Source organism: Falco peregrinus, chromosome 2 (genome assembly GCF_023634155.1).
Source record: "Falco peregrinus isolate bFalPer1 chromosome 2, bFalPer1.pri, whole genome shotgun sequence".
Lineage (NCBI taxonomy): Eukaryota > Metazoa > Chordata > Aves > Falconiformes > Falconidae > Falco > Falco peregrinus.
In genome coordinates, this window is record NC_073722.1 from 124,166,999 (window position 1) to 124,179,563 (window position 12,565).

A 12,565-nucleotide genomic window follows, 5' to 3' on the forward strand; every position below is an offset into this window, starting at 1 on the left:
TTTAAAATTGCTTTCTTAAAGGCTGTGGATCAGACTTGCCCAGCTGCCTTAAACTTGGAGTACTAGTATTCAAATAGCCATGTAGTTGTGTGTTTGTTCCCCCCGGCCAGCTTACTAGTTGAATCAGGCTTTCTGGACCATGATCTTAAGCATCTTTATAAAAGCTCTAAGTCTGGTAGATCACTCACTAAAAGGAGACTAAAATTCCAATTCTGAAACCCAAATCACTCTCTCTGAAGTTGTGAGAAACGCTGGAAAAATGTAAGGAAGAGTTTCCATAACGAGTGAACAACAAAGCTCTAAACTTCAGTGTCAGCCAGCTGTCTGTTACAGATGCACATTTTAAATAGCAGAAAGACTTGGACCATATGCAAAAGTGTAATTTTAAGAGTGAAGAAATCCCCAACATGAGTCTTGGATTTCATGCTGTCGAAAGCTGGCTAATAAAAATTATTCTTCTTGTTAGCATCTGCATCTGTTGATGACTGTTCATTTAACAGTCAAAAAAAAATAGTAAAAACCCACTTATTCTGCCTGTTTAATACTAGGGGAAAGGTGGGCTGGAGAACTTAGGGATACAGCTGTCTTGAGGGTCCTCCTAGAATGAACTGCTGGGAAGAGGCTGCTGTCCTCAGCTGCCTGTTTCTTCTCCTATTCTACTAATTGTACAGTGTGTTTTGGACAAAATCTGGCTGTGAGCTCACAGGTGTGGCACACAGCTAATAGAAGTCACTTTTTGGACTGATAAAGCTGGATGCTGAAGATCCATGGCACAAACACAGCAAGCTGCTTAGGTTCTGCATTTCTGGCATGATTCATTGCCTTAAAAATTACTTTGTGGAGCAGCTCTTCTTTGTCGAAGCAGTTGTGCAGTATGCACCAGACCATGGGAGGAACGGAGTACCCACAGTTAGAATGGGATACTGCCATGGTTACTGATTTGAGAAACCTGTTTTAGACCCCATTTGCTGCACTGCAATGTTGGCAGCCAGCGTGTTGCCCAGCTTTGTGGGAAGAGGGTGAATGAAGCATAGAGTAATCCAGAGTGACAGAAACTGGCATGAGGAATTGATGGTACACCTCTCAGATTGTTTGTGGATCCTTGCCATGTGGCAAATGGAAAGCTTCAGTTCTTGGGGGTACATGTTTTGATTTAATATTGGGTGTGTTTCCTGCTTTGGACTCTAGATCTTTCAGAAATCCTTCAGTGTCAGCATATAAATATGCATACATGTGTATGTTTATTCAAAACCTCTTGCAGTTCCTCTGCAAGCTTTTCTCTCAATTGCAGGTCAGCTGTGATCACCATGACTTATATCCTAATCAGCAAACTCTCTCCTTTATTTTATTTTTTTTAGGATTATCTGCCCTCACAGCAAGATATACTGCTGGCACGAAAACCCACAAAAGGGATTCATGAGTACGACTTTGAAATAAAAAATGTTCCTTTCAAAATGGTTGATGTAGGTGGCCAAAGGTCAGAACGGAAACGGTGGTTCGAGTGCTTCGACAGTGTCACATCAATACTGTTCCTTGTTTCCTCGAGTGAATTTGACCAAGTGCTCATGGAGGATCGGCAAACAAATCGCCTTACAGAATCCCTGAACATTTTTGAAACAATAGTCAATAACCGGGTTTTCAGCAACGTCTCAATCATTCTCTTCTTAAATAAGACGGACTTGCTTGAGGAAAAAGTACAAAAAGTGAGCATCAAAGACTATTTTCCAGAGTTTGAAGGGGATCCCCACTGCTTAACAGATGTCCAAAAATTCCTGGTGGATTGTTTTCGTACTAAACGTCGGGACCAGCAGCAGAAGCCCCTCTACCACCACTTCACCACTGCTATTAACACAGAAAACATCCGACTAGTTTTCCGTGATGTTAAGGATACTATCCTTCACGACAACCTCAAGCAGCTTATGTTACAGTGATGTGCAAAAAGACATTTTTATTTGAGTAACTTTTGTGTGTTGTTTTGGTTGGTTTTTTTAAACTAGAAGTTTACAGCAGGAGTAGAGAAATCCAGATCCTGTCAGACTTCTTGATACGTGGCTAAAAGCTGCTGCTGAACACATTATTGCCAATTTCTGCAGAAATTCAGACTTAATCTCTTCCAGTGTAGCTTCAAGTTGTCTCAAGTTGTAACTTTATAGCAGACCTACGTCTAAGTTACCTGTAAAGTGATAAATTTGACATTTTACGAACAGAAGTATTATCCTAGAAAATTCATTCCACCTTCAGAATGCAAAGTCCAGACTTCAGTGAAATTGTTGCAATTGTTAAGACTGTGGCAGTAATGGAAGGAGGGGGGGGGGAAACTTTTCACATCCGACTTTGTTATGAAGACTGTGATACCATAGCTGACTTACGATTTCTCAGGTCTATTGTTGGTTAGAAATCCCATAAATCACTTGCTGGAATCATCAGTTTGAAGCTAGGACTCCTGGGTGTAACATACTTCCTCTTTAAGTGTAACTCTTCGGTGGGGCTTGACTAGGAGATGCTTTAAAAATCCTTGGATTGGGAGTTTCAGACGTACCTGGCAGGAAGTACTAACGCGGGCAGAAGTCTAGTGGCGAGGAGTTAATGAGTGCACAGTACACGGTTTCACTATCGCATTGTGCGTCCGACTTGGAGCCATGGCAAAGCACAGAGCACTATGATACGGTCCTCTTGAAATTTGGATGTGGGAAGGGGGAGCAAGCTGAACTTGTATTTCTTATCTTCGCTAACCAGATGTTACGTGTAGGTACCTTACCTGTTCTTGAAGCGCTTTAATATAGCACTGGTTTATTTTTACTTTCTTCATGACTTCTCACAGTGTGCCTCATCTTAATCAGTAAGTGTTTGGTTATGGATAGAAGTACTTGCAAACCTAAGTGCCTCCTTGTGTTCTGTCCTCCTATGGTATTTTCAGTGGCCTTACGTGAGCATATGTGTTCCCAGCAGAGGCCTTGTGTAGCTGACACCGTGAAGATGAACGTTTTCTTCTGAAAAAAGAACATGTCACAGCAGAACATGCTTCAGCTGATGAGGTTCTTTGAGACTTGCCGGTTGGGTCTAGCAATCCTAAGTGTACTTGAGCCAGATCTGTTGCACAGCATACTCCAGAGTGCTGCTTGTGACTAAGAATATTTTACCAAAAGTTCCATTGCAGTTTGGGGGATGTTTTTTTGGTGGGGTGGGGTGTTGGGTGTTAACTGTTGCTATGTGATTTAAAATAAACAGTAAAATATCCTTTGTGCTCAGAAATCCTCATATGCCACACAGCACGCTACAAAACGGGAGTAAGCGTGTGTTTTAAAAAGTAGTGCCGCTATCAAGTTTCCCCCAGACTGTAGTGTCACGTAGGCAGTTCGGCTTGCCACTTTGCCCTGGGGAACCAGCCCATTCCTGTGGATCGTGATGCTGCCCAATACTCTCTTAAATGATTTTTATTACCATACTGCACGTGTGGCAAGCAGGGTGACATACTGTTCTCGCTGCTTGGAGCAGTGTCCCTGTTAGAACATAGGAAAGCTGCCTGTCTTCTGAACTTAGCCTTTTACTTACTGTGATTCTGAGTTGTATTAACATCTCTGTACCTCGTTCCCCTGTCAGTAGAAGGGGAATAGTGTATTTTTATTTAGTTAGGTGCTTTGAAAGACCTTTATTTTTTTATATCAACCAATGAATAGTCCTAGATTAGTCTGCGATTTCTGCGATAAGGCACTATTTTGAGAGGAAGGAATTCTGAAAAGAGCTTGGGAGAAGTCACAGTGCGTAACCTTAACATAAACATAAAGTCTGGGTGCAGCACTGATGTCAGGAGGATTAACATAACCTTTAGATAGGGATATCTAATGTATATTTTGCCTCCTTACTGGACATAGATATGATTACTTCCGGTTTGATGTGTTCAGGTCATATGTGAGCAATGCAAGAAGGATGATGAACTAGATGTGTGAAGGCTAGTGAGGCTGTTTAAAGGGTTGGACAACATGCCTGTAATGGAAGTCCAGAGGTTCTCAATTTCCCTCTTTGGAGAGGGATGACAGGTTGATTTGGTTGAGCTGTAAATGATAGGTGAACAGATAACAAACCTCTGTCTAGTAGCCTCAAAGTCCAGTGTTGGAAAGCAGAAACTGAACAAACCCGTGCCTGTGTTAGTCAACAAAAGGATTAGTAGGTTTGGCTTTTTCCTTTGCTGACAGTTGTGTGAACAAGTTCTTTTTTTTAAAAGAGACTTATCTCTGCTCTGATAAGTTTAAAAAATATTAAAATAATTAATTAACTATTAAAATAATTAATTTGGAGAGGTCTGTAGTATGTGTTTTGCAGGATGTCAGACTAGATGATTGCAGAGAAGACTAAAGACTGGATAATGAATGATACAAAGATTACCAGGAATTTGTCTAAAAAAATTTATGTAAAATGCTGATAAATTTTATGTCAAGGGACCTGTCAATTTACGCAAGATCCTCAAAACTGATGTCAGTCTAAAGATACAGTCAGCATCACCAAGGTGCTGGGCACTTCTGACGTTAGCTAAAGTGGGAAAAGTATTGAGCAGGCTTTTCCCCTGAACGAGTACAAAAAACTTTTTTTTTTTTTTTTTTTAATCTTTTCAGATCACTTTCCCTGTGAGCACTAGGGCCTCTAAGATAGCAGGGTGGACCAGGTGGTGTTGGGCCACTTCTGACAAAAGTAGGCCCTGGTAGATAAGCACTATATGAATCTCAGGCAGAAATGAATTATTTTAATGAAATGACTGAGTCAGATCACTTGCTTTTGATTTCCCACTCCCGCTTCTTTAGAGGGGGTGAGACAGCTAACCTTGATGTAACTGTTTACATGGTTCCTATGTTAACATACTGGCTAAACAAACTGAATCAACGTTTGGCTTTTCCATCTTCAAACTTACCCTTCATTTGCTACCTGAAAAGGAGCACAGCATGTACTGTTGTATTTCTTTTTAGGTTTGTTTCTAAATATTATTTCTTCATAGCAGGATATAATTTTTGTGCAAGAGCTGCAGGATTGATGTTTTGAAGAGACTGATTTTTATCCCGAAGCAAACAAATGAGTCACAGTTGGTTAGTAAGAGTGAAGCTTGTTCATGTAAACCAGTCTGTGGTACAAGGTCAGGATGTGTTTCTAGTGAAGGTGGGAAAGCAGGTAGAAAATCAAGTTTCCCAAATCTTTCTTAGTTCTCTTTGATCGAGTAAACTCTGTTAAAAAGATCACTGATCACTGACCGCATGGAGATATACCACTGTCTTGTACAGCCTTCCTGTACTTGAAGGTGAAATTGGTGTTTTAGTGACTGTTCCCTTGCTGCAGTGTGTTAAACTGAGTTGATTGATACCTGAAAACGGTGGCTGTTCATCAGGGCTTTAAAATTTTTAATTTTTTGTTATATACTGTAAGTGGGAGCATAAGCCATCAGTTTGTGTAAAACTTAAGCTTTCTTCTAGAATATCTGCTCTTAAAAAAAAAAAAAAAGTCAGGTGGGTTCGTTGATCTCAAAGGCTGTATATTGGACTCATTTGTCTAGTAAGTAGCTTTAAATTTTGCCCATAAGAATTATTCTAGCAAACTGCTCAGATGGCTGGGCTTTTCAAGCTTCACGACACTTGGCTAGTAATAGTATTTATGATCAGTCCCAGATAGCCTGGCCAAACTGCGTCTGCTCACCATGTTTGGGAGCAACTCACTGCTTAAAGACTGAGAACTGTGCGCCTTTAACACGTCCATTGCCATTGGAAGACTTCTCTAGTTATTTCTCTTTCAAGACGGTTGCAGAAGGTTCATTTTCCAACAATAACATTTCCTGTTTCAAAATGATGGAAGTTTTATGCCATTACCGAATTGTTCACAAGTTAACTTTACAGGTCTTGTCTATTTGATGGTACCATTAACATAGTTGTTTTGTTTGTTTGTTTAATTACACAGCATTGCAATACAGTGCCATTTTGCAATTTCTTTGCATTGTACTTGAAAATAAGTTGAATTGCAGACTATTTAAAACTGCTTTCCTGCGCTTTCAGTAGCAGTGAGAGCTTACCTTACGTGAAGCCTTTATGTAAAAATATATTTTGTAACAACCTCATAGATCTTTAACAAAACCAAGATTTGTATTAGCTTTGTATAAATGTTTGTGGCTTACAATTTTATATGTTTAACTTTTTATAAACTTTCCAGGGACTACTTTTTATTGTAAATTTTTTTTCTCCTTTCTTTAGTTTAAGATTGGCAATAAATTATTTCTAAGGGAAGTCTTAGAAGAAAAAGCATTGCTTCCTTTTTATAAAACGGTAAAATTTGATTAATAGCTTAAAACCTCTTACACTTGCTTGTACATTGCTCTGTACATACACTCCGAAAGTGTTGCCTTTCAGCTATTAATATTTGCCTTGTGTACAAAAATTACTGACGATGAATAAACATATACAGCCTGATGTTGGTATTATGAAATTATTTTTCAAGTTAATAATGTGTGGAGGCAGCCAGCTGACTTTTTTTTGTTGGTTGGCTAAGGCCAACTGTTCTGCTCCTGTCACATCTTGTGTTTCAAATAAGATGTGTGATGCAGTTAGTCTCTAGTCTCAAGGAAGCCCTTTGCTGAATCTCATCCAGATTCTCGTTCAGCCTGATTGCTTTCTCTGCAGTAAAGGTAGAAGGGAATTGCTGACTTGCATTTGACAACCAGTTGGGTACTCAGTATTTAAAATATTGATGACACTTGCGTGTGTTCTGGCATAAATGGTGAGCCTCTGTATAAATTATGTATCTCAGTACTGCAGGCTTGGATTTTATTATTTTCCTTTTTTAAGCTGTTTTCACAATAAGCCAGCCTCTGCCTCCTCTAGAAATGGATCACTGGCTGTTTTGCAGCTGGCTGCGATATGAAGCAGTGTTTTGCAGCAAAACATTGATTGCTCCTTGTCAGTTTTTATAGGCCTGAGGATGCTTCATTTTCCACAGCAGCCCTCGGATTTGGCTGGCGTGCTGTGAGCACTAAATCTCTGAAAATACTTAGGCCAGGTCATGCTTGTTTATAAAGTTTAGTGCTCAACATCAGTATTTGTCTTGATAATTGGAACACATAAACTGTAAAAATTCTTGGTGTATGTGAATGTTGCTGTGGATTAACGGGAACCCCAGCCTTTGCACTGAGGAGAGCAGTTTGCTGTGGGAAGGAGCCACCTGTGCTGACTGAAATTAGGAGTTAAAAACCTGTCAGATGCCCTGAAACTTCACCCAGCCCCACAGAGCCATTTTCATTCAGGTACTGTCTGTTCCTGGGGGGGGTGTGTGTGTTTCTGAGGAACTACAACCTCATCTCTGGACTGCTTTTTTGCACTGCAACAGTTACATCAAATAAGCACTATTTGTGGTGTTGCTCTGACTTTGAAAACCAATCTCTTTAGGGTTTTTTGAAACTTTTTTTTTTCCTTGCATCTGATTTCCTGTGATGTAGTCAGCTGCCTGAGGAGTAAAACTAACAACATCTAGAACTCCTTAGCAGATCGTGTTTGCTTTTGCTTTTGCGCCCAGTATCACAAGTGTAATTGCATCAAGGTTCACCTGAGCTTCTAGTTAAGCTCTTGTTGTCTAAAGCTCTCATTGGAAATAGGTTCGTGGTGGTGTACTGTTCCGCAGTAAGTCACAGGCACCGATAACCTCACCGCACTGATGTGCCTGGTGGCTGACGGCAGTGGGGAGAGCCGCAGGAGGGGCAGGGAAGGAGCGTGCTGCAGGACTTGTGTGAGCAAGTGAAGGTTTCTTCACTTTCCAAAGCTCTTGACGGAACAGAACGCCGAATTGCACGTAGTGCTGAATGTAGGTTGGGTTTTCAAGCCTCTTCCTTCCTTCCTGTAAAAGTGACTCGGGGGATTACACAGTAACTGACATCAAGGAAGGAAAATGGTGTGGAGCTCTGCCGAAAGCTTCCCCGGCTGCCACAGTGGTGGCAGGAGCGGGTTCCAGCGCTGACCTTCGGACTCCCGGTCCTGCAGGGGCTGGGCTGGCTGTTAAGCTGTAGAGCAGCCGAGGGGCAAAGTGCTGGAGGAGCGGCGGCCGGGCGCGCAGAGCCCGGTCGGGGAATACAGCTGGAAATAGGATGAGCGTCTGTGCTGGCCCAGACCCTGCTGGTTTTTTTTCTCTAAAACAACAAAAAAGGTAATAGCATTGAGTTACTTCTGGCCAGTCCACCTAATAGAGCGATCAGTGCTGTTTTCCATACAAGCTGAAATATTATTTGCACTGTGCGTGTTCTGTGAATTACTAGATTAAATTAATAAGGGTCCAGATAGACAAAGTCCCACAGGGTTCTGCGACTGTTTTATTTGTGCCTAACTTGAGATAGTATTGGGTTTCTTTGCTGGCTCCCTTGTGTTTTCATGCACACTTAAAAATGAGGGCAAGACTTGTTCCTGCTGGAGTGCAGCTTCCACCAGCAGCAGCTGTCTGGGCCCTGGGACTCTTGGCTCACTCTGGCTCTGAAGAGAAGCTCCTGCAACACCAGAGTGAGCCCCGCTCCAGCCTCTGAAACACGCCGTGGCAGAGACAGTCCTTATGCCCAAGTTCAGTAAACAGGCTGCAGATGACTCGAAGATAAGGAATCAAAACATCCAGCAGAAAGATGTGCACTGAGACGGGAGACGCAGCCCCCACCCATGCGTGTAGCCAAGGTGCTGCCTCTGCTGGGCTCTGGGGGGGAACCGGGGGTTTTATTAATTGTCAAGGGCGGGATCTGACAAACATGGGTTTGGGGTAGGCTGTTGGGAGCAGAGGTCCGCTTCAGTGCCTGCCACTTCCTCTGGAGGTGGATGTTCCAAGCTGTGAGCCGCGGGTTGTGCGGTGGCTGCTCCTCGGGCAAGGAGGGCTGCCAGGTGCTGGGGGTAAGGCAGGAGCGTGGCTGTCAGCAGGTGCAGGAAGTGAATAAAAGGCATTTCTCTGCCTGGATGGTTTGAAACATGGTGACCCAGTAAGATGATGATGATCAGTGCGGACTGATTTTTATTAACTTCGGATTTGGAGAGCAGGAGGAAGCGCAAGACCTGTGCATCCAGCAGGATCAAGAATGAATTTTCCCCACTTCCTGCTCCAATATGCAGTATAGTGGATCTTGGATCCTGTGAGTATAAAAGATCCCAACTCCCTTCCCAGGCTTCTTCCCATTGGCAGACAGTGATGCTTAGAGCCAGAATCTCTGCCTGATTTCCAATTCTCTCTCCTGTCCGGCACCAGGCCAAACCTTGGATGGCTTTTAGCCACATTGCAGGCTCTGCCCTGTGTTCTCTCCGTTGCCTGCAGCCTGGAAGACAGTCCGCTTCCCTTAATGCAGAAGAAAGCCACTCCTTTATCATATTCAAAGGGGAAGCAGTAGTGGGGGGGGGGGGGGGCACGGGCATGGATTTTAACATGAACACTCCCACGCACAGCCCTCTGCGCTGATTGAGAGAATGAATGACTGTTTCCATGTTTCCATGTTGACCACGTACCATGCAAACGTTTGTGGGTTGACACCAACCGTGACTAATTTCTCTCCAGGAGTCACCACGCCAGGCTGCTGCAGCACTAAGCACTTCCACAATTGTTAGGTGTGAGCACCAGCCCTGATGTGCGGCTCAGCTCTGAACACTGCGCACCCGCTGTCTTTGCTTGGGAGTTATTCCTTGTTTCCAGCTTTTATCACAAGGAAAGGCAGTATCTATAAATTATATAGATCTTTATGCAGTTGCAAAATACTAGACATAGTATTTTGCACTTTTTCCTGTATGAGCTGGATTCTCTTATATTAATCCAAAGTCTAACTGTGGGAGCAGCTGTGAATTGATGACCATTTCCTGCTGGAGCCTCCATTTTCCCTGAAGAAAAAGAAAGCAAACAAAAAACCTTCCATGAAATCAGCATTTTCAAAGAGTTACTAACTTAGGATTTGCAGGGGAGCAAGTTGAGCAAGCCTTCCGCAGCAACAGCCTACTTACATCACGTCTGGCATTTGCTAAAAATTGCCTAGAATTAAGGAGCAAACTTCCTCTTTTACTCATGCAGATGACCCGCGCAGATTCTCCTTCCCCCTCTCTCCCGTCCCCACTTACAAAACCAGGAGCAAAGGGGATGTGGTGCCGCCCAGGCACCAGCTCCATGCGGGATGGGTGTGCTCAGGCAGGCTGCGGGCGCTGGAAGTGCACCGGGAGCGTGTGGAGCCAACATACCAGCTGCGTGATGTAAACCTGGGATGCCCTTTCTAAAACCACAGCCCACCCAAGCTCAGTGTTTCTTGTTTTATCGCCCGCTGTGCTCCGCAAGCCCGGCTGCTCTGGGAAGGGGACACCTGCCCACTGCGGCTCCGCCAGCCCTGCAGCCGAAGCCATGCCAGCTCTCCTTCCTTCTCTGCTCCCGATGGCTCTCCCTGCTGATGGCATGACATCTCTGCTCACAGCAGGAACCCCTTCTGACGTTCCTTCTCTCCCCTCTGCAACACTCAAGGAGAAAAAGTAACTAAATACTTCTTTCCCAGCATGTAGCAAATCCCAAATCCTAAATCCTCCTCTTGTTTCCAGTGAAATGTTGCCTTTCATTGCACTTGTAATAAGGCAGTGCAGGATCATCTCTACTGTGTTTTTATCTGGGGATGCCACTGGGGTAAAGGAACATTTTTACCTGTACAAATGTCAGCAGCAAGTCACCATGGCTGTTTCCTTGTGCCAAAGCACTGACTGACACCATTGCAAGACTTCGTCCTTTAGAAAGGCAACCCCAATTGCCTGAACTGGTAGGTGAGATAGATGTAAAGTATTTAGACATTTAATCTTCAAATTAATTGGCAAAAGTAGCTGCTCTCTAAGAGGTTAGCAGGGCAAGGTGTTTTGGTTTTCCCTCTTCACAGAAGCAGGAATCAAATATGAAAGCATCTGGTAGACAGCCAGCCATGTGGCTGGAGCCAGGCTTTCCACTCCGCGTCTCCATACCCTGTCTCGTTTGCTTGCAGCAAGATGAATGTCTGTGATGATGCCAAAGGAAGGAGAGCAGAGGAGGAAAACAGTTGAGTACCTTCACTTACGGCCGTGGCTCCCCTGGGAGGTGGAGGTCAGTGATTCCCGGGGCAGGCGGGGAGCCTGCTGTCCCTTGGATGAGAGTCACTGCCTGATTTTGGGAAAGTGTTTCGGAGCTAGCAGCTTCAAGGGCCATCTGTAATCAGCAGGGAGAGAAACGTGCCACCAGAGAGCGATTCTCAGCCTGAAACTGTGTCCCAGGCAGGCCGGGTGAGTCACTCCCCAGTGACCGGCGCAAGCTTGGCCACAGCACTCTCATACCCCTGGTGAAATGAAAGCATCTCCGCCCCAGCACCTTTGTGCTGTGCTTCCCTGATAAATAAAGCCAGTGCGGGGTGAGCATGTGCAGAGCACTCTTGAGATCCATGGAGGAAAAGTCCAGACCACCTTCTCCCTGAGGATTTTTTCAGTGCAGGGTCCTCCAGTACCCCTCCGTGGCAGGACTTCACCCATCCCATCGCCATCTCGCTTTTGTGACAGCCACAAGCCATTGCAAAGAAATGGCTCCAGATCTTGGCAACGGTGTAGGAAATAACCCCATATATTTTACAGTTCCTTAAAAGCAAAAGAATAACTAACTCCTCATTTAAATTCCCATTTCCATAGCTGGAACTCTTCGGATCACACATTTCTTTAGCATAGGCTGAGTTTTTCCTCCATCTTCCAGTCAGACAGGATTTCTGTTTGTGCAGACACGAATGGCACCCCATCTTTCTGTCTCGCCCACCATGGGTGAGCGCACGGGAATTGCTCCGGATGCAATGCTTATGAAAAATACTTCAGAGCTCCGAATGCAATGCTTATGAAAGACACTTCTGAGCTCCGAATGCAAGGCTTATGAAAAACACTTCTGAGCTGAATGTATTAGTAAGAAAACCAGCAGATCTACAACGCACAGCTAGTTTGACTGAAGTGGCACGGCTATTTGCCGCGCACAGTTCTGTTCGAGCCCCGTGCAGCTGCAAAGCGAGTGGGCAGCGCCATGCCAGCCCTACACCACCTACGTGCCGAAAAGTGCCGGAAACATCTGAGCTGTCTCTGCTTGCTCCAGGCCAAACCATCGCAGAGGAGCGGCGAGGCGGAGGGAGAACCGCTGTGATCTGAGCACAGGGACTGGATTCCGGGAACATCTGAGCACTAAATATAGCAGCCGTGCTTGCTCAGCAGCTTGGGGTCCGGCAGATAACAGCCCGCTCCAGGAGAAATGACACCGCCCTAAGGGGAGGTGTGAAATTCAGTATCACCACATCGGCAGGGCTTCCCGGGAATCCCTGCCTTTCCGCTGGTTTATGTCTCTTTGCAGTGCTTGAGAGAATCATGACATTACCAGGGGAAAAACCAGAACATGAATGCACGTATGTTGGAACCGTGGGTTAAACTCTTCCTCCTCCAGCAAGCCTAACTAATGTTTGTAGAAGCTTCTGAACACAAAAAGCATCGTAAGTGTAAAATATTAGAGCTTTTGTTTGTTGGTTTGTTTTTATAAAAACACCAAAGAACTCTTAGGTGTGTTGGGGAAA

General features: G+C 44.3%; 1 protein-coding gene across 1 annotated transcript in view; it reads left to right on the top strand.

Annotated features, from left to right (window-relative positions):
* GNA13 (G protein subunit alpha 13) overlaps positions 1-6,440 on the top strand; it is a 29,338-nt gene extending 22,898 nt beyond the window's left edge. Inside the window, exon 4 of the mRNA XM_005237518.4 lies at positions 1,359-6,440. Within this exon, the coding sequence (XP_005237575.1) occupies positions 1,359-1,931 (573 nt within the window). The 3' untranslated portion in view covers positions 1,932-6,440. The remainder of the gene's footprint in view (positions 1-1,358) is intronic.
* The last annotated feature ends 6,125 nt before the right edge of the window (positions 6,441-12,565 follow it).